At 40.5% G+C, this 26,156-nt stretch overlaps 1 protein-coding gene and 1 long non-coding RNA gene across 3 annotated transcripts; one reads left to right on the forward strand and one right to left on the reverse strand.

The window, feature by feature from the left end:
• Positions 1–7: 7 nt before the first annotated feature.
• On the forward strand, positions 8–12,195 carry LOC309698418. The gene is made up of 4 exons (XR_014274095.1): positions 8–72; positions 205–285; positions 9,954–10,103; positions 12,165–12,195. It is a non-coding gene; the product is annotated as an uncharacterized lncRNA (long non-coding RNA).
• satb1a (SATB homeobox 1a) lies at positions 7,244–22,572 on the reverse strand. 2 transcript variants are annotated; one of them, XM_082520801.1, is made up of 12 exons: positions 22,286–22,572; positions 21,547–21,622; positions 19,667–19,896; positions 19,230–19,406; positions 19,020–19,146; positions 18,298–18,421; positions 17,131–17,242; positions 14,944–15,476; positions 12,181–12,378; positions 11,750–11,905; positions 9,872–10,075; positions 7,244–8,932 (listed from the first exon to the last, which is right to left on the reverse strand). In XM_082520801.1, exons 3-12 carry the CDS (start codon positions 19,881–19,883, stop codon positions 8,051–8,053), a joined length of 2,730 nt encoding a protein of 909 aa, XP_082376927.1. In that variant the 5' UTR covers positions 19,884–19,896; positions 21,547–21,622; positions 22,286–22,572; the 3' UTR covers positions 7,244–8,050. The 2 variants fall into 2 exon arrangements, with proteins under 2 accessions (XP_082376927.1, XP_082376926.1); XM_082520800.1 differs by lacking the exons at positions 21,547–21,622; positions 22,286–22,572 and adding an exon at positions 20,393–20,484.
• Positions 22,573–26,156: the final 3,584 nt, after the last annotated feature.

Here is a 26,156-nt window from a genome sequence, read left to right on the forward strand (position 1 = left end):
TGACTGCCTGCAGGTAGCTGGTTGTTCTAGATTTGTCCAAAAGCTAAGCCTTACTTGTTTGTTAAATGCAAAGTAAGGGGGTCAATATATTTCAGCAAAATTGTGCAATAATGTTTAATAATTATTTATTAAGGCTTTGTGGCATTACTTGTATAAGTTCTTTGTAATATATAGTGAAGTTATGCGTTCATTTCATTTGTGAAGATCTCTAGAAGATAGCAAACAGCAGGCTGCAAAGACAAGGACCCAAACAATTGGCTGCTGGAAGAGGATAAGCAACAACCAGTAAGTTTTAAAAAACAAACAAAGAAACAAAAAACAACCTGACTAAGCAAAGGTTGAACTTTTTATTACTATAACCAGTCTATGAAGAATAAATGCCCAGTAAATGACACCTCTTAGAATTTGATAAGGCTTTAACAACTTCTGATTGAGTTCCAGTAATCTTCATAGCTCTGAATGAAACATGCAAGATATTTCCACCAATAGGAATATCCATAGATGAGTTATGAGAGAGGACTGAGTCTCACAGATTGCACACTTACATGTCACAGATTGTACTTCTTCCCACAGCTCTGCACAGTCTCCCCACAAGGCAGGATTGCAAAAAACAACAACAACAACAGCAAAAAACAAAAAACTGAGACTACTCTAGCTACTTTAGATTGCAAAGATAAATAGACAGAGGAGATTGCAAATTCAGTTACCGATTTATCAGCACAAAGATTATGCCTTTCAGTTCACTTATCTGCATCAGCTAAAACATACTGCTTTGTAAAAGAAAAATATGGGTGGTAAGGCTGTAAAAAAAAAAAGAATAATGATCTTAATCTGTAATGGCAACATAGAATGTTGAGGTGGATCACACCACCAAGGAGAAATAAAAAACATCATTGAATGAGGAAGAACACCGAAGGGGCTACACAACATGATGGCTAATTAAAACAGTTTTATGTAGACTTAATTACAGCAATTTCTGAGGTCAAACAAGTCAAGTTTATCCGTGGAGTGCTTTTAACAAACCGCTTTATCACAAAATGCTTCCAATATACAAAACACAAGATGCACAAAAATATAATTAAATCAAAGCAGCGAGATGGTCACAATGGGGAAAAGCGTAAATCCACCTGGTATGTACAGGTGGAGCCGTTAAGTAACATTGCTGATTCAAATGTGTACACTGGTGGTGGTGCTGTGTTTGTGCATTGATGGGGGGTTAACACAAAGCAGGAATAATGACCATTATCGCTATTACCATCATCATCACAGGCATGGCATTTCAAGAGCACCATTATCATCATTATTATAGCTAATATTACTGATGATGAGGCCTCTTTGTTGGCCCTGACTAAGGTATTGTCATGGAAACAGATGACAGAAAAGAGCATAGCTTTATTGAATTACACTGATGCTATTCTGACCAAATGGGGCTTGAATGCTGCACTGTCTGAGTGGGGTATAGAAGCATCAATGTGAGAAGTCCTGAGGAGCGACAAATGAGAGTCAGGAGCAGAGAGCGGGAGACAGAAACACAGATGAAAATAGCTCTTCGTGCAGATCAAATAAAAGAGGAGCAAAAAGAGACAGAAGACAGAAAACTCCAGCAGTACTGAGGGTCATGTGATTGCAGGGAGTCACAGATCCACTGGTACAGAGTGAACTGGTGATCAGCACAGAGGAATATTGTCTGATGGCTGGAAACAATGACACCGATTCACCAGCACAGGGACAGTCATACGAGAGAAAATCATTAGTACTAATAACAATAATACAGACAATGGGCATAACAAGGGTTGATTGATTCAGTCTTTAACAGATCTGTTACAACAGGCTTAACATGGTCACCTGATGAATGAGCTTAATCTTTTTATGTATTTATTTTTGCTTCTCTTACTTGATTCGTAGTGTCTTTTAAAGTATTTCATCCTTTCTTCATATCCAGCTCTTCACATTGCTAACATCCCAATGTGGTATTTTAGTAAGTGCAAATGTAATCTAGAGGCAATATGCTACTTAAGATGAATGCAACCCTCTTTTTATTGTCAGAAAGCAGTAATAGCACGGTGGCCTTCCAGCTATCTTAGCCGCTGCAGATTTTATCACATGGGGGCCATAAACCTGGGAAATATGATGTGCCACTTTCTGTTTTACTTTTAATATATCTGATGAAAAGAGCTTGCCAGAGATGATTCTAGATTAACTATTTCCTGCCATTATCAAAAGATAAATCTTGCCTAAATCTTTATTATTGTCACTTAAATTTTGTGAAAATGGTTTTCTTCTGGAAGATGACCATGCTGAAACAGATTAAAGCAACCAAAAATATACTTGTGATATATGGAGCTCCAAGAGTGACAAAATGAATGAATTAAATACACCATTAAATGATTAATTAAATGTGTCAATAATTAATTTAAATTGGAATTAATTAATTAAATAAATAATGATGACACATTTAATTAATAAATTATTGACACATTTAATTATTTATTTATTTCACATTTTAATTAATTATTGACACATTTAGCTAATTTTAATTGATCTGATCAAGTCAAAACCATTGCTTTGGCCTGGTGGCCATTCTTTTTAGTGGGCGTTTCGCCACACCAGCAACTGGCATGTGGGAAACTAACTGAACTGTACTTTGAAAAAAAAAAAAAACCCTGTTTGTGTGTCACCAAATACACTTTTAATATTTTTATTTAGCTGACAATGTAGTGGTTTAATCTTCAGATATCTGGTCAGTTTGTCAAAGAATCAGAATCAGAATCAGAAACTTTATTGTCATTGTCACGAGAACAACGAAATGAAGAATGGTCCCCGATCATTGCATCATCCCTAGCAATATCAAAATATAAATAAAACAATAAAATTCAATAAATAAAATAGATAGAATACTTAAAATACTAATAAGATGTAACAGTAAAACATTCACATACATTCCCACACACATGCTTCAGACCGTGCATAGATTAACACAAGAGTGGCGTGATGGACATTTTTTTGTAGTATTCAGATGTGTTATTGCAGTTGGATAACAGCTGTGTTTGAGTCTATTAGTCCTTGCTCTGATTGCCCTGTACCGTCTGCCTGAGGGCAACAGTTCGAACAGGGAGTGGCCAGGATGTGAGGTGTCTTTTATGATGTTTTGGGCCTTTTTAAAACAGTGGGCGTTGTGTAGAACTTCCAGTGTGGGGAGAGGGCAGCCAGTGATCTTTTGGGCGGTGTTAATGATCCCTTGGAGTGCTTTCCTCTGAGCCCCTGTGCAGCTAGTGTACCAAATACATATGCAGTAAGTTAGAACACTCTCAATGGTGGCTCTGTAGAAGGACACCAGCAGTCTCTGTGTGATGTTATTCCTCCTGAGAATTCTCAGGAAGTACAGTCTCTGTTGGGCCTTTTTCAGCAGCTCGGAGGTGTTCACACTCCAGGAAAGGTTCTCCTCTATATTGACTCCCAGGAAGCGGAAGCTTGCCACCCTTTCTACACAGTCCCCATTTATGAATAGTGGTTGGATCTCTGCCTTTTTCCTTCTGAAATCTATTATGAGTTCTTTGGTTTTTGAAGTGTTGAGGAGGAGGTTATTGGCCTTACACCATGACGTCAGCTGCTCCACCTCGTCTCTGTACGTAGACTCGTCTCCCTTGGAAATGAGCCCCACCACTGTGGTGTCATCTGCAAATTTCACAAAGATGTTGCTGTGGTGGCGAGGAGTGCAGTCGTGTGTGTAGAGAGAGTAGAGCAGTGGACTGAGCACACAGCCCTGGGGTGAGCCAGTGCTGAGACTCAGGGCTGAGGATGTGTGATGGCCAACTCTGACTCTCTGTCTACGGCCCGAGAGGAAGCTGTTGATCCACATGCAGGTGCTGTCTGGAAGCCCTGCATGTGGATCAAAGAGCCTCTTTGCAAAAGTGCTTCGACGATTTCGGAGATGTCCGCCCAGCCCAGTCTCACGGCAAAGTGTGTGATAGACCTGCTTGCATCGCAAATGCTCGAGCTGTTATACCGCCGACAAAGCTCAGGTCCTGGTACACAAATGTCATAACCTCCACTGACTGTGCACCAACTTTATTTACTGAGGTTATATCTATCAGGTCTTTATTTCTTGATGTTCATACGTATCATACTTGTTTTAAGTCGCCAATTCTGAATTATAACTAGCATTAACATATCTTTAAGGAGAGAGCAAATCTGATTAACATCTGATCTTTGTTTTTTTTGTTCAGTAATCAGCATGACCTGTGTATACACGCATAACCTTTATTCAAATAGATAATGTTGGTGTTTCCATCATGTAGTAACTGTACAAAGCTTGTTAGACACTGTGAAGCACAGACTTCACAATGTTCGACTAATATTTTTGTTGTGAATATTAATCATGAGGGTAAACGGGCAGTCCAGCTGCTGCCTCAGAGCCCAGTACACCATGGAGCGAGGTCAGCATATCCAGGATATCTTCAGCTCTCTAAGTTAACCCCGAGTTTCCCAGCTCGGTCACATGAAAGTGGCGGCAGCATCAAACTAATCTAACGGTCATCTACGAATTTAATTCACAGGTCATATCGATATTCTTTTACAGAAAATCATCCTTATTACTGCCAACTATTCCAGAGACGTGAACTCCACAGTATAAAGAACACAAAAATATAGCAGTGCAACACAACACTGCTGTAAAAGAGATCAACGCTTCAGTTTGTTGCAGATCAAAGTGGAAAGAATGTGATTGGCTGAACAGGTGTTATTGCATGTTCTATGTTATCTGCATTTCCATCAGTGTAAGACACTCAGCAGCAGATTAGAATCAAGTATAATAGCATTTATACATTTAATAAATGTATTAATACACGGATGTTCCCGTGACAATGCCAGGCACTGTTTGCGCAGAGATTTTAGTACAGCACGATGCTCATTTAAAACACATTCCTGAGTCTACGTACACATTTGATATGAGGTCAGCAATTAAATGGCCTGTATTTGTATAGCGCTTTTCTAGTCCCTAAGGACCCCAAAGCGCTTTACACAACCTGTCATCCACCCATTCACACACACATTCACACATTTACAGTGTCTGTGTCCCGTGACAAGCTGACCAGGCATGTGAAGACTACTCCACTACATTCGTGGCTAAAACATTAAAAGTGTAGTTGGTGACAGAAAAACAGGGTATTTTAAAACTTTACCTACAGTTTAGAGTACCGGCACCATTGCTGCTTGGGATTTGAAATGCATCGTGGGATTCCAAGCTGCCCCAAGTCCACACTACCACCAGTTCATAGCAATCGATTATCTAGGATCGACCTTACTTTGCATTGTAACCAATCAGGTGTTAGACAAGCTGCAGTGGCAGCAGTAACGCTGTCCCCTGAGTTTGATGGGTGAGGCTGACAGATAAAATTAATTCATGAACAGCCAGAGGTCAGGACTGCTAAAATGAATTAAATAAATACATCAATAAATAATTAATCAAATGTGTCAATAATTAATTAAAATGCAAACAAATAAATAATGAATTAAATATGTCAATAATTAATTAAATGTGTCATCAATATTTAATTAATTAATTAATTCCAATTTTAATTAATTATTGACACATTTAATTAATTATTTAATGGTGTATCTAATTCATTCATTTTGTCACTCTTGGCACTCCATAATGAAAACATGTTAAAAGTTAAACATTTTCCAAATTTCTTTTTTTAAATATACACTATGTTCACAGTCTTTCTTTCAGAGCTAAACTTTAAACACTGCGCACACTTGCAGCCCACTCTATGGGAAGAATAAAATGAGAACTAAACTTTTAAAAGACTTTTAAAATATTGACTGTATATTTTGAGAGATTTACAGATTCAAACATGAATAGAAATTCTATGTGTACACTGTTTCAGAAACCAACTTGTTCATTCGTTAGCATATAATGATAAGCCTGATACTGGACAATCTTGAGATATAGGAATAAACATTGCACCATTTCAAGTACAGACATTTTAGATACCATTCTGATTGGTTATTCGTCCTTTATTTTATTTAGTGGCTCAATAGGTTCTGCAGTTAAACCTGTATTATTCTTTGTAAATTCAAATGTCACTGTTTATGGAGCCTGTCCATCTTTTGGCTGATGTTATTGGCCAGTGTCGGCCTATCAGAGATATATCAGCATTATCATGTAAATTTAGTGATGTGTGACAACACAATACCTTTTTTTTCTTGCAGAACATAATGAAGAAAATTATGCATATGGCAACTTAGAAGTGGTGTCACTACACCTTACAGTAGTCTCAACACTGTTTGGAGCGGAGTGTGTCTCTGTGTTAGGCTGTTAAGTAAAATGCAATGCTGGATAGTTAGTAAACAAAGACCCCACTGATAATCAAATACACTTGATTAACTGATCATCAGCAAATGTGAGCACCTCTATAAAAGCAGAATTTTTTAGCAGTTTGCCAGTCTGGAGCATTCGTGTGTGTGAGTTAACAAAATGACACATTGTTCCCAGCAAATTTACCCCAAGGTCAGACTGTGCAATGTTCAGAGAAACTGCAGAAAACCCAAGAGCTACGTCTCAGACTCTACAGGCCTCTGTTAGAAGGGAAAAATTGGGGAAAAAAAGACTGAACAAGTATGTCTTGTTTGGAAGGGTTGCCAAGAGAAAGACTCTTCTCTCTAAAAAGCACAGCCTAGCTTTGCAAAGAACAAACCACAAGACTTCTTTGGACTGATGAGACCAAAGTAGAGATGTCTGGCCATAATGCACAGTGCAACACTTGGTGAAAACCAAACTCAGCATATCAGTACAAACAACTTGTACCAACTGTCAAGCATGGTGGAGGAGGGGTGATTATTTGGGCTTACACCTTGTAGCCACTGAGTTGACCACGAATTCCTCTGTATATCAAAGTATTAAAGAGTCGAATGTGAGGCCATCTTTCCTACCACTTAAACTTGGCAAAAATTGCATCTTGCAACATGACAATGATCCCACAACTGCAACAGAATAGCTGAAAAAGGAAATGTGTTGGAATAACCCAGTTAAAGTCCAGACCTCAATAATTGATTAAAATGATGAGGTAGGACCTTAGGAGAGTTGTGCAAAAGTGCAAACTTCAATAAACTCAATCAACATTGTAAACAAGAGTGGGCCAGTACACAAACTTTCTTTGTCACATGTCTGTATATACAGTTTATATATAAAGAATATTGACACTGGCTTTTTTTTTTTTTTTTACCAATTTAATGTCATCATCAGCATCTGTCCCTAGAAAATAACTTCTTCCAAATGATTATACTTGAAGTTTATAAGATGACATATTGTTTAATGTAATCATGTGGCTAGTAACATACTATGGGTGTTACATGATCCCAGTCCTTTCCCAGTAAGTATTTAATTTAAAACGACAACAGGAAACTTGTTATTTAATAAGAGCGAAACGTGAACAGTGAAATTTATGAGGTAAAGAGTAAACGACTCAGACAAAAGCCAAACCACAAAGCACGGTTAGCACAATTAAAACAAAAATGGTGAAGATACACCTAAAAAAAACAAAAGAACAACATGATTGGCAGTGCCACTCTCTTCAAGGCATTTCTGGTATGGCCGTTTTTCAAAAATGTCAGTCAACCAACTACACTTACTCTTTTTAAATAGAGATATGTAATCTGAGGCTCATTGTATTGGTTCCCAGCACTCCACCCAGAAATATAACTATACATGGAAACTATGTACTAAAGTTCAGTCACAGTAAACTGTCTCAAGTGCATCAAGAATCCTCAAATCACAGTACAGCTTTCTATGTAATTACATAACTTAAGTCTCTGGTTATGAAAGCTGTGGTATACACAGTATTTTATTAGTCTTTCCACAGTGTGTAACAATGCAAGCCTATAAACACATAAATACCAACACGCTGTGACTCTGGACTGGAGCAATATTTTAAGTGAGAAGCATTTGCACCGAAGTTGCTATGTTTCAGAGAGGAGAAGCACCCGGTCCTGGGTCTAAATGGTAAGTATGGCTTGTCCAAGCTGCTGTATGTTACTGGATGTATGCGGGTTAAATGTAGCTCTCCTGCTCTTCCTTCATAGGGGGAATAGTTTGAGTGCCAACATCCGATTCTTTTAATACAGTCATCTCACTTGTTTCATTTCTTCCTGTTAAGTTCTCCTCCTTTTGTTCTGTTTCTGTTTTTCCACCTTCTTCCAGTTCCTGTGCAGTCACATTAGCCTGCAAGATGTTTGGGTCTGTGCAGTAATGCTTGTGGTCGCGACTGTGTTTTGGGCTGTAGTCTTGGCTTTGTCCTTGGTCCTGGCTATTGAAGAAGTTGCGAATTATATGTTTAGGTAAGCCCAGCTGGGCAGACAAGGTGTGGACCGCTTCCTCGTCTGGGTTGAGGCCCACGTCCTTGATGAAACTTTGCAGGATACCGAGGGCATCTCTGGACACATTTAACCCCTGACATTGGACCTCCTTGTAACTTTCTACCTCATTATCTGTCTCTGAACAAACCCCAGCCCTACACTGTTCCTCATTCTTCATGTTGGGCCATTTCACAGACAGCTTCTCCTTAACCTTCCCTTTTTTGCCATCTCCCGTGATGTCATCTATGTCTTCCTTCCCTATATTTCCATCCCATACCTGTTCGGTGTTTTCTGCACCTCTGTCCCTCACGGTTCCAGCACAACCCCAGTCCCCACCTAAACTGTCCCTGTTTTCTCTTCCACCCTCAACCCATTCTTTACTGTCCCCTCTCTCACCATTGCTGCTGCCTCTGCCCTGCAAATGTACTCTCAAGTGCTGCCAGGCACCGCCAGCATCAGACTCGGCTGGCGATGCAGCGCAGGGTTGTGTCGGGGAAAGGTGAGGTCCTGTCTCGGGCTGAAGGGGTTGATGGGGTTGTAGATGGTGTTGCTGTGGCATCAAAGAGCTGCGTTGGTACTGATGAGAGAAATTAGAAGTGATTAGAGCAAAAAGGTTGGTATTTAAATTTTTCTAGTTTTGAGTGTGAGCAGTACTATGTTTGACTTTAAATAGTTGTGAATGAAATAAAGTGAAGTCAACAGAGACTGTTTCGCTCAAGAAATGTCACCTTTTATGTTAAAATGAAACTACAACTTAACATGCACACCCATCCATTGTGTTTTGTTTTTGTGTTTTTTTACCATATCTAATTGAATCTGCAGAGTTTAGACACTGATTTGCTGCTATATGAGCAAAGGCACAGGACACGATGATCTGGGCTGGTGTGAAATCAAGGGTAGTGGAGACCGTTTGATCTTAATCTCCTTAGTGTTCACATGTGAGGTGATCTGCAGTGCAGCCACCCAGAACTGATGTCTGCAAATGCACATCAGGATCTGAATTTGCCCATGTGGTGTTGACTTTTCTTGTCAACACTACATGGGCAATGATGCAATGATATGCTAGGCAGTGGGCTGTATGTTCACAAACAGAAGGGTATGCAACCATTTTATCTTTGAGTTTGTCCTATAATCAAGCCATCAATCCATGCACAAGCAATGGAAGGGAAAGAAAAATAACTAATCAGCCTCACGGATCATTGCTTAATGTGGTAATCATCTTTTTTTTCTGACATCTCTGGCATTTAGCTGTCATTACTCTGCTGCTTTTCCATTGCACGCCCTAGAGATCTATTGGCATTCAATGTGATGTATTCACTTTCAGATTTCTGATAACTTTTTATCCATAACTTTTTTAAATTACAAAATTAAAGTCAGTACACCTTAGCCTCAAGTGTTTTCTGCCATGTATATAGCTGTTTAAAACTCTAATACATAATAGTTTTCTTCTCAAGCAAGATCTACTGAAGTCAGAGTGTCTGTTGATAATAATGTTTGTCACTTTTGGAAGTCTTACCAATGTATTGTCATTGCTTAGCAGGGTGAACCTGTCAATGCAGTGCTGTTGTGCAGTCATGTTGCTGCTCTCCTGTTCGTAGATGGCATCTCTTTCATTCTGGGACAGGCTGAGGAACCGGCGGATCATGCACAGATTCTCCCACAGCGTCCGGTTCTCTGGACTGGGTTCCTCCTTCCAACGCAGCAGCTCGCACAACCATCCCTACAGGAAATATGTGCATATGCACAAGGTGGCTACAGTTGCTTAACAACTCTTAAAATATCTTAAAAGCACATTCACTAATAAAGGGCAAGGGAATAAGCAGCCTTACATTCAGTTAGAATTGGTTTCAATGTGTTTAGTCATGTCACTGGAAAAATTTCCAGCACAAAGTGCTGCTGTTTTCTCCCCAACGACACACTTAGATCACACAACGTGACCATATCAATATGACTATGCTGTTATGTTTGACAACCCCTTTCAGGCTGTTTATGTCTATTTTAAAATGCTTACAGTACAGTACAGCAGACTGATAAGATAAAAAAAGGTAATTTAAAGGTTGCAGAACATGAGTAAACTCACACATTAAAAAAGAGGCTAAGCTGGGGTTCAGTTTAAGCCTTGTAGACTGCCAGCAGAAATTTGAAGATGCATGTTTAGCGACAGCATTTGCAGCCTTACATTTAATTAGCTTATGTATGTTGGCACCCTATATACAGTGAAAGGGATTGACCAAAGGGGGAAAAAAATGAATTCACAATAACTTTCTCTATACATTGACTCCAAACTGGTTCAGTGTGTTCTCAATATACATACAAAATCAAAAAAAAATTTTTTGGATCTGCCAGATAATCTGAAGATTATAGCAAGATTTTCTTATCAGCATGAATTGTTTGTGTATCATGAAGGAAGAAACTTGTGAGTGACAGATTGGGGAACTTAAAGCCAAGCTAGTTTCAGACTCATGAACTGAGGATGATTATGTTTGCAAGCAAGCTGATATGCTCACACGCGCGCGCACACACACACACACACCTGGCTGTAGCCCAACTCTAGCACACAATGCCATCCAGATGCACAGTGCAGATAGAACAGGGAGATGCTGCATGGCTCTGCCTGCCAAACAACCGGGTAATACGGGGGGTGGGGTGGGGGATAAAAGATAGAGAGAGTGCGAGAGAATAAAGGGAAACAGGGGTGGGGGTTAAAGAAAGTAAGGTAAAAAAAATGGAGGCCAGTGAAAGAACCTCAGGGGTTTTGGACCACCTGGCTGTACTGGCATGACCGCTGAATGACCTCCAAACATCTTGATGATGAGTAGAAAGAAGAGGGAGTTATATGGGAGAAGAAAGAAAGAAAGAAAAGAAAAAAGAAAGCAAGCAAGAAAGAAGCTAAAAATTGGAGATGTGCTCGAGAGGAAGAGAAAATGAGACAGCTAAAATCCCCCCATTCCATGAAGGGAAATTATCCTCAAAACAAAAGGCAATAACAAGCTTATGGGGCCGCCATAAAAATGAGAACAATAAACACTCAAATCGTGCTTGTGTGTGTGTATTTGTATTAGTGTTGCTGTGTCTCTGTGCGCGCGATCACGTTTTACTTGCATGTGCTCTTACTGTATGTTTGTGTGCACAAGCGAGTGGTGTGTATGTGTGTATGGTGACTATTAAAGCGATAATTTAGGACACAATAGCAGTCTGATGCACTGATGATAGTCCTCTGCAGAGTACAGCTGCTGGTTGATTATCTGGGCTTTCCTCCACACACGGTATCCATCGCTGCTTTAACTGAGGCGATGGAGTCATAAATGAATGCTAAAATTGAGCATTTCATCAAGCGATAGAAACGATTGGGTGGTTTGTATGCTCAGATTTAAACTAACAAGAAGCAAAGTACCTGGCTCTTGGAGGCGGCAACCTTCGCAAACAGCGCCTGAGACACTTTGGCTCTCTTCATCTCATGCTGGATCTCCTCATAGATAGAGGCGCTGACATTGAGAACGCAGCTGTCTGTCCGCAGTCCTCTGTCTGCTGTAACTGGGGACAGTCTTGACTAAAAAGAAGCAAACAAGAAGGAAAACCGGGTTTAAATACAGGCTATGCAAAGTAATGGGCAATAGGAGGACTATGAAACAGATAACAGGCAAAGGTTTTTATGTTTTTTTTATTTGAAAATGCTCCACTTTGAGAGCTAACACAGGCATAGTTGAGCCAAGTGACAGAACTCACACTTGAATATTTCAATGCTGTTTTATGAACAACTTTAACCTTTCACAGCTGGTTTACAAGACTTTTGTTTTCATGTCTTTCAGTCTTTTGCTGGCTGACCTGTGAGGACCTCGGTGGCGTGTTGTTGCAGCTGGGTGTGAATACAGTCAGACTTCTCTCCTTCTCCTCTTGGTATATGCGCTCCCTCTCAGCCTCTGGGAGCTGCAGGAAGCTGTGCATTGCCCGTAGGTTGACCAGCAGAGATTGGGAGGCGTGTTTCGGGTCCTCCTCCTTTCGCAGGATCTCAGAGAGTAGGCCCTGATAAACACACAGAAAAATCAGCGTAAGTTGATACTTGTGATGGATTTTTTTCCTTCTTCTATAAGCGGCTCCCTTTAGGGGTCACCACAGCAGACCATCTTCATCTCACCCTATCCTTAGTATCCTCTTCTGTCACACCAACCTTGTGAATGTCCTCTCCTCAGAGGACTTCCTCTTTTCCTCCTGCCTGGAAGTTCAGTATTCAACATCCTTTGTCCATTATATCCTCTATCCCATCTCTGCACATGTCCAAACCATCTCAGCCTTTCCTCTCTAACTTTGTCTCCAAACTGCTCAACCAGAGCTGTCCCTGTGATGCCACCTCCAGCTCAGCCTCCTGTCTTTTTGCTAGTCTCCAAACCATACATCACAGCAGGTCTCGTGACTATCTAGTAAACCTTCCTTTTCACTCTTCCTGCTATCCTTCTGTCACAACCCTGGCACTCGTCTCCACCAGAGCCATCCTGCCTACACTTCTTCTCACTTTCTTTTTTGCATTTTCCGTTGCTTTGGATTGTTGACCCCAAGTATTTAAACTCATCTACCTCTAAGTCTGCTCCTTGCATGTTCACCTTTCCACCTGTCTCCCTGTCATTCACTCACGTACTCTCTCTTCCTTGAAAAGTGGTCCCATCACACTTCTTCTCCATCCTTGAGGCATCCTCTCATCCTCCAAGATTGTGTTATACAATCTGGTCAAAAAGTCCACTGCCCTCTCTACCGCACATTGTTACCTCCACAGGATTGCCATCTGGCTTCTCAAGTACATGTTAGTAAATGTCCTAGCAGCACATCCTTTCCAGGTCGATCTATATATAGTAATGTATAACATACATGATGTTAGTGGTATAAAAATGGTTTAAGGGACACCAACTTTGCTTTCTTCATTTTATTCAAAACTCACATAATTTAAAACAAGCGGCAACTTAAGATAATATCTCGACCTTCAAGTGAGAAATGGTTAGCGATGATCACCATATATGATAGAAAAAAAGAAACAAGTCTTCACCAGTGCCGTGATGCTGACCTTTATTCTTCTAGAATTACTTATGGATCATTTCTCATTCTTAACGGTAGATAGACATTTTCTGAAAAGGTTTATGCCAGAAGAACTACTGAGTTAAGATAACAATCAGTAATGCTCTTATCAAATATGATAGCAATACTGATGAGCTCATCTAACTCCAAACTGCAACATTTCTTTGAAGCAGAGGAAAAGTAAGCATTCAGTTGTACAGAGGGATGACAGATATTGTAATTCTGCTTTAAAGCTATATGAACTCATAAACCTGAATTCTTTTCCTTCATGTTGAATGTTCAGCTTTCACAAACAAAATGATTCAGGTCAGGTATTAAAAGCTCCAGTCTCTCAGGAACCACAAATGGAAAAGGTCTCATGAAATATTATGTATTCTTTCACTGTCTTCATTTAAAGATGATAAATGTAAAGTTTCTTGTGAAACTAAAGGAATTCAGCAATAGCCTCGTATCCAACTCTGAATCCTATTCAGTGGCATCTTGACAAAACCTTGCAGTTTAGGGTTTCACAGCCAGCTTCTAGTCAGTGCTTAGCATGCTGCTCGCCTGTACATCTAGCATTATTCTGTCTGTATCTGTCTATACAGGGAAGCGTTCAAACACCACATGCAAATTTCAGGGATTCCTTCCCTGAAAGGAAATCAGATTTCACACTGGCAGAGAAATGGCTTTAGAGGAAACAGCCTTCTTATTCAAATAATAGATTGTGGTTGGAGCTGCCCAGCAAACCCTGCCTTCTGAAGAGATGGAGGCTTGATGTGAGTCGTCAAATGACAAATGCTTCCCTCGCTTTTAGATGACGTTTTGGCATCGTGCCCAACTTGTATGGCTGGCACCAGAGCACCTTGGACTTGGCAACAGGGAAACATGGGGGTGGATAATAACTAACTCTGCTTATTGTGATGAAAATGATAATGAAGGTAATAATAATAATAACAACGGGCTTAGCCGGTCCTTTGAGCCCCATTTCTGTGGGCACACTAGTGAATATAAGATGATGGACACAGACAACAAAGCATTTTAGTGTTAGAGAGGAGGCGATAGTAGAGGGAGATATGGATACAAAATGAAGGAGACCAATGGACAAAGTAAGGGAGAGATTAAATATAGATGGATTGACCATGGGGGTTAGAGATTAAATGAATAGAAGGGCTAATGATGAAATGAAAGGTGGTGAGATGGACAGCGAGATATAGAGGTAGAGAGGGAGGCAGCAGTTCTCTGAGGGGTTGTGATTAGTTGGCCCAGCTGCTGCTTCAGTGCTGGCACCGGCTTTGTGCCGCAGAGAGCTGGCACAAACACACACTCACACACGCATACAAACACACATGCACAAGGGGGAGGAGGCACTACGGCAAAGGCCATGCCAGTGTGCCAACCATCTCACACTCACATATTCACAGAACACACTTAGCTATCACCGCAGCACCAGGGCACGAGCAACCTAATCACCACCAAAGAGTTGAAAACTGCTTTAAAATTCGATTTCAGCATCTTTTATTTTGCTCTCTCCTGCAACCATACCTGGGTCCTGTTAAATGCCACCCGGGCAAAGACGGCTTGGGAGATGCCTGCTCTCTTGAGCTCCTCCCTCACGTTCTGGTAGATGTCAATCGGCACCTCTGATGGTCCAGTGGAAGACGCAGCCAAGGTCTGGTTTTGCAGTCCGGCAGAAGAGCTTCCACCCGGGCCGCACTGCACTTGCTGCAGGGCTTGGGGATCAGGAGCTTTAGAGAAGACCTTGGCAGGAGCCCTCCCTACAGGGGGATGGTTCAGATACTGCTGTGGTGACGATGCCAAACCCTGGCCAGCAAGCATGCGACTAACAGCATACTGCTGGTTTAGAAACTGGGCCATCACCAGCTGCTGGTTGACCATTTGGGAGCTCAGAGGCTGGGTTACCAGCCCAGGAGGGCGCAGACTGAGAGGTGGGCAGTTGGATATGTTGGCAACCGCTCCACGAGGGAAAAGGAGAGTTGAGCTCTGGTCAGCGGGGGTACCAGTGGCTGGCTGGCTGAGGGTCATATGTGAGGACTGGTCAGAAAAGTTGTCAATGTCTGGTAAAGGACAAGGAAAGAAGAGGCAGGACTATTTTTTACTCATTGTTCAAGTGCTAATAACATCTCCAAGTCACAGGATGATTTACATTGTGGCAGGAAAAAGTGGGTGAACCCAGGTTTTCTTCAATATCTGATCACCAGGTCATATATGATCGCAAGTTTAAGTAAAGAAAAACAAAATAAGTTTCTTCAGGTCATCAACTGGCATCTCTGTTAGGTTTAAGCCTAAGTTTAGACTGGACCAGAAGATAGATTTTCTTCATTTGAAGCCATTTTGTAGCTAGTTAAGCATCTTGATGTATCATAATACTCCCTCCACTGTATTCCACCCATGGGATCATGGTTTCACTTTGGAATACAGTCCACTTTTATTGGCCTAAGTAGTGGTTTGTGTTCTCCATAAACAATTTATTGATTAACTGTCTCTCTGGGCTCTGGTTCTTTTATTGTTGTGCATTTTGTATTTTACTGTTTGTCGTACTGGTAAAACCTCATCCCGAATAAAAAAGAAAAGCCAGTTCTGGGAACTTTGGCAGGTTTGGCAGGTGTGTAAGCCTGTCCCTTCATGGTTACATCACAATCATGTACAATACAGTCATGACACTTTGCAGCTGTGTAGCTGACACCAACATCCTGGCCCCAGATGGTAGATGGGTGTTGTCTGGGAACTGATATGATTCCTGTTCAAGATCATCTTTAATTTATAAGTTAAGTTGTTCTAAGACGTACTCCATTCATATTTCAAGGATTAGACTCCATGTTTACTGAGTCCTTGCTTTAAATAGCATTTGTGGTCATCAGCAAAGATATTCAGAGACTTTTTTTTAATCTGTATTGTACATGTTTAGTAGTTGTGACAGGTGGTTTGTGCGGTTTGCACAAACTGGTCTTGGAGACACCTACAATGGTGGGAAACTTTCACTTTATTAAGTACTAATCTAATAGCATGCAATTTCCTACAACACTTCTATCATAAAGTTTGCTTTCATGCAATATTTTCTTTTTTTTTGTTGACATTGTTGAACAGTTAATGATTTTTAAGCTAAGATAAGCTAAGATTTTTTGCATTTGAGGAGCAGAAGCCACTGACATCACCCCACCAACTCAACACTGGACAATCTTATCCAAATCCCTTGAGGAGTACTGGTAATAATTCGGCTGTATGTGTAATATTGAGGTTATAGGTAACTGGCAGTGGTATACTGTGCTGAATTATAATAAAGGGGCACTTTTAAATTGCATGTTTTGGTGGATGCCTGCGAACTTTTGTCACCACAGTAATGTCACAAATGTGCAAAGCGCACCGAACTGTGTTTGTGTGTAACCAAGATCAAAGGTTTACTTTGAAGAATACAACTATTTTTGTAAAAGTTCATAAAATAATTGTATCTGTTCATAGTTATAACTTATTCAACGATTTGGCTATCTCTAAAAACAAATTCATACGGCTTATTTTAAAGGGTTCAACAGCTTTTCCTGCTACTGCACTGTAAAATTTCCCTATAAAATGAAAATGGTGAAGCATTCATCTTTTTATTCAAGTTGCTAAAAGTGTATGACGCCTGTTAGTAGGACAAAGCTCATATAATCAGTATCTAGAGTGTATCAGACATGCTGTAATACTTCACAGGTGTGTTTTGAGTTCTCTCACCCTTGAAGCATTTGGACTTCTTGAAGTGCTTGTACCATCGGCCAAACTCATGACACTTGGCAGCTGAGACATTTGCATAGTAAGTGCTATTTACAATAGATGATATCATACTCTGAAACAGAGGGGAAAAGACAATAGAAATTCATTACATTTTCTGAGCTCCTGCTATGGGCGGCTTGGGTGTCTCAGCTGTTCACACATCTGATATTAATGAACTCAGATCTGTGTTATTAAAAAGACCCCCAGGTAAATAGGATAATAAAGACAGATGAGAGTGTCAGTGTGTGAGCTGTGTGGGTATGCATGCATCCATGCATACATGCGTGTGTGAGTGTGCAGTTAAACAAAACACTACAGGTCATCAGAGACTATGCCTCTGTCTCTCATTCACTCACTCTTACACACACACACACACACACACACACACACACACACACACACACACACACACACATGGTTTGTCCCTGAAGACTATCCTGTGCAATCTTTACATCTTATTACACCTTTCATCTTCTCATATTTATTTTAATCTGCTTCCCGCAAACAAGAGAGGGGGGTTAAGGTAGTGATAGGAGAGGAAGAGAGATGGGGGAGGAAGGATTTGCTTGTATCAGATTTTAACACGGCAGAGAAGAGAGGAATCTGAGGTAGAGAGAAGACGGTGAACAGTTATCCTCTATCAGACTGTAGCTGTCCTACGCCTCGGGCAAAATAATAGATCGACCAGGTTGATAATTATGAATATTCATAAAAAGGCCTTCCCCAAACACTGCGTGATTAATGACAATTATTTCTGCAGTTGTGTCTGTATTTGCTTAATTAAACACACAAGAATTGAAGATATTACATTTAGATTATCGCTGAATCAGTCCAGAGTGCAGAAAAGGCTAAACAGCAAAGGACTGAAAATCAACAGGATCAAGATAGGCAGCAAGCAGGCAGCATGGCTTTTAAGGAGATAACCATCTCTCTTTATCTGTTTCTCCCTCCTGTGCTCTGCCCCCACACCTTATCTATCTCTGCATCTGGACTTCCTGTCTAACTACTGGACCCTTTGCTTACTCTTTGCCACATGTCAAAGAGGGCACAGAAGATTAAATTGCATGCATGTTAAATGCTAATTTTGAATTTTAGTCAAGTTTAGATTATTATCTCTCTTTTGTATACCTGGGACAGTGGGCACTCCTTGGCCAGTGAGCTCTGGTTCATGTCCTTGAGGAGCTCTTTCAGAGCATTTCTCACCGTCGAGTGACTCCACTGCTCGGCTGGCAAGTCCTCCAATTTAGGACAGCTACACAAAGGTCAAAGAAAAAAAAGAACTAGATGATTTTAGTATATTACTGTTTAAAGGTATATTTAAGCTCAGCAGTGTTTTACTTTGACAACAAAGTGAAACACTACTAGACCTTCCATGATGTAACTTAATGGCATATTTCATTAGAATCTCTCAACATGGTTATTTACTGAAAAAGCTCCGGTCAGAGCCAGAGAAGCTCAGTAGTATCCCTTCAAGAAGACACCAACATGGATTGTTGTCTAAATGCTGAAGCACATGTACTGTCTAATGCAATAAAGAAATCACAAGCACACTTAAGCTCAAGAAGCTTCAGATAACAATAATGATATCAGGTCCGTCTTTATTTGCAGTACACTGTTTTCATAGAATATATATATATATATATATAAAAAAAACAATAGGAAAAGTACATTTGGTGTCAAAGTGCTGGTATTGCATATGCTGACTCAGTGTCATTACTAAAACCTATGATTTAACCACTTTAAACTTCATCTGAATGTACATTTGTGCAGCAATGTATAACTCACACAAACAGGACAAAGATATGACCCTGAAGGCAAACATACTGATATGGGTGCTGTCTGCTCTCTACCTGTGCAGCTGAATTTTAAGTGTGATAACGTGGTGAACATCCTGCAGCATGTCTGCCACTGTTGCATCTGGAGCGTCGGTTACGTAGGACAGAGGCACCGGGTTCCACCTACCCACCTGGATCAGACCTGAACACACGCACATACATAGGTGAAAATAAGAAAGATTTAGAGTTTAAGCTGCGCTTTCTTTGCACTGCAAGTGTTTTTACCTTTTGCCTGTGCTGCAGAGCTGTGTGAATATCCCAGTGTCAGCAGGGCCATCTCTATCAGCTGGTTAAACAGCAGATCTCTCTTAACCAACACAAACTCAGCATGCTCTTCTCTCCTCTCTCCTTCCAAAGGGCTTTCCGTGTGCTCCACCACACAGAACACCGGCAGCAGGCTCCCTGCGGTGACAGACATGCATGATGCCATACACCAAACCATTTGGGTAATTAGAAGTAATTCATCAACTTATACAAAGTATTTTTTTATACATGCATTTGCATCAGAACTAGCTGAAATTAAAAAAACACATTTAGGGTTATGAGATAAGCTCAATGAATTTGATAACACAGCTGAGCCATAATCACAGAAGATCCGTGTAAAACTAAAAAAATACATATATGGGTTCAAACCCTAGGCTTCATCTTTTCACCCCATGTACCTCTGCTGTGCCAGCTCTTTCCCTGTGACCTCGCTGTGGTGGGTTTCTGTGCCATGCAGGGGTTTTTGGCCACAGGACTACCTTGTCTGCTCCTCTCCTGGGTCGAGGGTCCCCCCTCATGTTGCTCCACTCGAGCCAGCTTAGCAGGAGGAGGGCGAGGGTCTACAGCAAGATCACAGCCCTCAGCTTTCTTGATTCCATTACACAAGGGATCCATCTGTGGTCTTACACTAATACAGAGATAAAGACGCTTAAACATCAAATACTACACTAGGTAAGCTAATAAAAGTCACTTATACCAGTTCTCCTTAAACTTTTATTGACAAACTTTTTTTTTATATGTACTCATAGACACCAATTAAATAACTGCAAACTGCTCTAACATTCGCATACATAGTGAACGTCAAGAGAATGTGAGCTGGAAACTGCCACATAAAGTAGCCATAATAAAATATATTTTTAAACACACACACGTGCACGCAAAGGTTTAAATATCCGTCTCAGCATCGGGGATGACCTTCACCCAGATGCCTCTTTGAGGCTAACCACTGAAATCCCTTATAACAAAAAAGATGCAGTGAATGCTACAGCGCAGTTTCCCCACAATAAACTGCCGTCGCCTCCCGGTGCGCCGCTTGTAAGCGCCGCTGATTCGCTTCAATGTTAGCAGCTAAAAAAACAGTCCGACATCTGATTCTGCTGAAGTTTGACTGAGGCGAAACCAACCTGTTTCAGTCTGCACAACGTGCATGCCCGACCCGCTATCGTACATCAGCAGCCCATTCCCGCAGACGGCGTCTGTATCCATATGGTTCTCCCCGCTTCCATAGATCTCTAGTTGGAGAACAGATCCGCTTCTCCCGGCTGTATGTCCCGCGACACGCTCCTGTGCGTCCTATTACTCACAATAACCGTTTACCATCTGAATTTTCTCGTTTTCCCCTTGTGTCAGGAGTAACTATCTCGATCGATCCTCCCTTGTTCCCCGACAGCGCTTTGCTTTCCGATTAAACTAGCCTCAGCACAAGTTGTGAGCGACCTCCCAGCCAGAGCACCGGGGCACGCTGCTTCTGTGGATCAAGCTCCACAAAGAACAATGTGCGCCGAGGAGCTCCTGGAGTATATTTCCTGTCATATATTAGACCACTGACTCAGGGAGAGCAGTTGTTGGTTACACTTCAAAGCGCTGTGCGCACGAGGAGAGAGAGATAGCGAGAGAGAGAGGGTGAGAGAGAGAGAAAGAGAGAGAGAGAGGTGGGGAGGGGGAGACCTCCCTACACAGTCTCTAAAATCCACGGACCCAGCTGCATTAACATATGGTGTAATAATGAATTCACTAGCGCGCTCCGTAAATGTATTAAATGTGACAATTGCGCATAAATCTATTTATTATGTTCTGCCGCATGCTGTGCACGCACTTATTATTGTCTTTAGGGTATTGGAGCTCTCCATGGTAACAAAGTGGAGCAGGGCAAGGTGGAACTGGCTCACTGATATTAACTTTTGAACGCTGATGTTGTCACAAGATTATCTAAGGCTCATTTTTAATATGCAGAAGATCACTTTTTTCTACTACAGGAAGAGCAGGAATGAGCTCTATACTAAATTTACAGTAGTGTAGGGTGTTTATACTACAGCTCATATTATATGTGTAAAGGTTATATTAAGCTAAAGTATACAGTAGTTGGTATATTGCTGTACACTCAGAATGGCTGTTTCGCTGTTTTTAATGACTAAATTTCGTTTTAAAGTGCTTCAAGGGGCTTCACTTCTTCAGTGTACCTCGAAGTGTTGATATGGCTGCATGAGTTATCATTGGAACCAACTTGTCTTCTGCCCTTTTTGCAGCAACCTTAAGCTGCAGCCGAGCGTAAGCATACCTCCCCCATGCGGTCCACTGCAGAGGAGGTGCACTCCATCTCGGAAGCTGAGATCCTCAGACAGTGCTTGAAATCTCTGTGTGGGTATCACAAAGCAGCGGGCGAAGTGTGCGCTCCGTGCGTGCACGAGAGGGAGACAGAAAGAGATGAAGAGTCAGAGATCACTCATGCTGGCAGACAGTCTGTTTTCCACCGGTTCATTATAGGGTGGATGGTGTGCAGTGGAAGTGTATGTTTGGGGAGCGGGAGTGTGCTCTACTACTTTTTGACTAATTAAACAAAGTGAATTAGCTATCTCCCCAGCCAGAACGAGTCATGGCTGGTTACACATCATTCATCGTGACTAATTCACAGAGAGAGATGTCACTCAGCTGGGCGGAAACGAGTGCGTGCGTATATATGTGTGTGTTTGCAGCATTCCCCTTGCACCTCTGGGTATTTTGCTAAGTAAGGTTCGCAGCAGTGTGTCATCTACTAGTTTGTGTGTGCACGTGCCTTTAAGTTTTTATATGTTGAAATTTCTTCCCCTCTGTTATTCTCTGCTCTACTATTTCATCACTGGCCTGATACGTCATCAATGAGGCTGCCGTGCTAAATGATAATTAAGACCATTACACGCTCACAGAGCGTGCTAGCAGTGCACCGCACAGCTCCCTCAATCGGAGCCTCATCTCAGGGGACACCCTGCTGCTTACACAGTCGCGTATCTCAGCCAAATTAGGTTAGATTTTCACACCACCTCATTCGCCATAGATGTGATGTGGTTATTATAACCTCATGATGTGGTTAGTGAGGTGGCTGCCGTTACATGGGTGGAGGCAACACGTCAGGGTGTTAAAGGGGAAATGGATTACCGGCACAAAGTATTGCACAGTTTTGTTTCGCCTGCTCCCTGATCTTAAAGCGGACCTATTACGCTTCACATTTTTATTCCGGTACTCCACTAGAGTAGCTTTGTGTGATTCACAGTTCAAAATAATACTCGTTAGTCTTGTACTGCCACTTGGTGCTGTCTGAAAGAAGCAATTTTAGCTCCTCACCCTTTAAGGTCATGCTTATTTTGAGCCAGCTTTCTTCTAATTGGCTGCCCCTTTTAAACGGGAGGTTTGATAGGTGGGGCTCCAATACTCACGGCCAGAGCTGTGTGACGGACATTTCCAAAATATTCACTCTCAGTGACGTCATGCAGACCTAGGATTACAAATACTGACAAGGCATTTAGAGCAGCCTGAAGGCTGAGCTTCTGGCTCATAGGGATTACTTGCGCATACAGTGACCTCAATTTTAGCTCAGATGTTCTGGGTCACATAGAAAGAAAAGCAGTCCTGTTGCTCTCTAAGCAGCCATCGTACCTGTGTATTACAGCGTCCTGTTGTTTTACTTCATCCAGGTTTATCACATGATTACATAACATAAACATTACGTGATTACATCTACATAAATGTAAATAGGTCCTTAATCATTTAGAGAAAAGTCTTCATTATCTTAGCATAGATGAAATCTCTTGTGCTTATCAAAGAAACAATAAATTGGGGGAGTTGCATGTCCAGAATACAATCCCACCCAAAAAGCTTTCTTCATGTGCTTGCTCTAAAGAGTTAAGGGGCCAAAAGGCTACAGACTTCATGCAGCGGGGTGTACTGCTCTTTTCACGAAACATCACATCTCTGAAAACATCAGAGAACTTTTTGCAAAGAGGCCCTATGTGGAAAATTCGACAGCATATTTGAAAATTAATTAATTAATTATTTATTTATTTCCAACATCAATTAATTAGTGAAAGATTTAATAAATTAATTATTTTCTATTTTAATCCATTAATGACAGGTTTATTTATTTATTTTTCCAAATTTGATTAATTAATGACATATTTAATTATTTATTCATTTCCATTTTTAATTAGTTCATGCCGCATTCAATTAATTAATTAATTAATTAATTCAAAGTTCACTGAATTAATAACATAATTAATTCATTATTTATTTCCAATTTTAATTAGTTCCTGACACATTTAACGAATTATTAAAATATGTCACTCTTGGTTCTCTATATTTCTGGGCAGAATTTGATTCGGGGCCCCGCCCCCAGCTAAACTCATCACCAACAGCCTACTTCAGTGCCACCATTATTAACTATATGTTGTCCATGCTTGATCAGTATGCATCTAATAAACCATTATTATGTTTTTCTAGTGTGCTGGAAAGAAATAAAATAAACGAGCAGACAGTGCCCTTTTAAAACAAGTCAATTGTTTTTTTTAAATGTGCAAAAGGGCACAACAAGAGTTTATAATGACCTAAATTTAATTTGTCATTTTTACATGACGAGTGCCACATGACAAATGTAAAACAGACAATATTAAACAAATTAAACAGAAAATAACTAAATAGAGAGCTAGCACTAGATTATTAACTTTAATGCCTGTGGTTTCCATGCAGCATCACCTAAGCTCACTACAACTTGACTGAACCAAAAGCTCTTGTTTAGCTAATGTCACTGTTAGCCAGTCTTAATGATTAACTGCTTATATGTGATTATTCTCAGAAACATACGTTTATCTTCCTTTTTTTTTCCTCTGATTTTTTTCTTTTCTTTTTAGCCCCAGGGGATAAATGATTTTTTAAAACTTACTTGGACACCAATCTTCTTACAAATACTTACACTGTGCATGAGCATGATCCTGGCTCTGACAGTAAAAATGATTATAGCAGTAGCATGAACTTGTACTACTGATATGTCACATGCACAAGAAATACATTTAATCAAACTGTCTTTTGTGACGTTTCAAGCGCTCTTGGGGGCCCCCTGTTGGTGTGGGTTCCCCAGGCACATCTTGCTGACAGACAATTCCTTCAATTCCTATCTTTGTCTAAGATTTTAAGATGTGGAACAAAAAAAGAAAAAGGTGCTGAGGAGGAGGGGTGGGGCTGCCTGATGTCAAAAGCCTAATATAAATATGGTGGGATTAAAGTAGGAGATTTGTACAAGATAAAAGTGATCTTGATAAAAAAGAAGGCTAGCTATGTTATTTAATTCTATGATATACTCCTAGGACACTTGTTTGCTTACAGCAGGATAATGGTCCTATACACAGCTCCAAACTATTACAAAATATACAACAGCAGAAGCAGCTGGCTGTCTTTGTCCAGTGCAGTGGACAAAAAAGGAATATCAAACATAGTTAATGGATCTCAGTGTCACTGAACTATTGTGGAAACAAGCTGACCACATGGCCTGTAAGAAGTGTGAGTGAAAAGCATAACCATATTACCTCCATAAGCTTACATCTAGTGTCAAAGGTCATTCAGGCTCTGATGCTGCAAAATTTGATGAAAAGACAAAACGATTGTTTTACTTTGAAAAAAAAACTTTGCTTATATCTTTGCTTATTTACTATCAATGTTACAATTTATTTGATGAATCTGAGCATAAGCTCTCATGTCATTCTCCAAACTTATGAGCCGTTATGTATTTGGCAGCCGTAATTATCAGTCATAAATTAAGATAGCACTTAAAAAAAATGACAGCTGGGATGGGCTGCATGACCCTAAATTGGATAAGCAGTTAATAAACTGAATGGAGGGAGAAAAAATATATATGATCAGACGATAAAATTCAGCATATTGCTAAAAGTTCTATTTTTGAGCTGTTTGTTTTTGACTCTGTTACAAATGACCCGTGTCTAGTTTGGGCCCCTTAAATGTATCAACAGATGTTTGTGTGTTGCTATCTTACATGTCCTTGGAGTAAACAACTAGCTACACTTTGATTGACTGACAATCTTTATTGAATTTTTGTTCACATTAAAAGTTTGATGATATAATGTAGAATTACATGTATGTCAGGGGCAATTCTCTGCACAACCAAATCTTTTTGTGTCTAAAATTCCTGTTTTGAATGCAGGGCTTTCTCTTGCAATGGGTTTGGGCTGTGAGTTCCTGGTAATATTACTTCATTCTTATTCAGCCACTGTCGTTATCATTTGCTCTAATATGAAACATCTTTACCAGAAAAAATCTCTCTGCAAACATATTAGATGGCCATACTATAATCTTATCTCTAACATTGTATCATAGCTTGGCTTTAAGGCAACTGTCTCTCCTCAGGTCTCTCCTGATCTGGGGCGTGCACAGGCTCCTCAGTCTGTTAATGTACCAGCATGGGTATCAAACACTGCCTGAAAAACCATAGCCTTGTGTTAAGGTGGCTTTGTTAAATGTATACAAATCAGAAAGTCTCTGAAAAAAAGGTTTGAATTTAGGAGCCTCCAGGTTTCAGATTAGATTGTGAGCTCAGGATCAGATGCGAGATGCTGCCCTACTTACTTGCTTGATTGAAAAATTGATGGGTTTTGTTTTGTGGGAATAATGGAAACAAAGGACAAGAAAGAAAGGACAAAAGATAGGAAGTGTAAGTACTGGTTAGAAGAGGGCAGGTGTGATGTGTCATGTGACATTTCTGTAATTGCCTGTATCATTAGATCCCGTGCAGTGTTGATTGTGAGTGAGGACACCAGTATTGATCTGTGGAAACGGGGCTTTGTACATATTTCATGTAAAATAGCTAGGGGTGGGTTTTTATAATCGATTCATCGATTAAAATCGATTCTG

This window comes from Aulonocara stuartgranti (genome assembly GCF_965226115.1).
Source record: "Aulonocara stuartgranti genome assembly, chromosome: 22".
Classification (NCBI taxonomy): domain Eukaryota; kingdom Metazoa; phylum Chordata; class Actinopteri; order Cichliformes; family Cichlidae; genus Aulonocara; species Aulonocara stuartgranti.

What these genes read in the sequence shown, in the direction of transcription:
- satb1a (XM_082520801.1), bottom strand. Translation starts at nt 19,883, where the DNA reads ATGGATCCCTTGTGTAATGGAATCAAGAAAGCTGAGGGCTGTGATCTT. An exon ending in AGGAGTGCCCACTGTCCCAG is followed by an intron (nt 17,243 to 18,297) that starts GTATACAAAAGA and finishes CCTCTGTTTCAG; the next exon opens with AGTATGATATCATCTATTGT. An exon ending in TGGCATTTAACAGGACCCAG is followed by an intron (nt 12,379 to 14,943) that starts GTATGGTTGCAG and finishes TGTGTTTATCAG; the next exon opens with GGCCTACTCTCTGAGATCCT.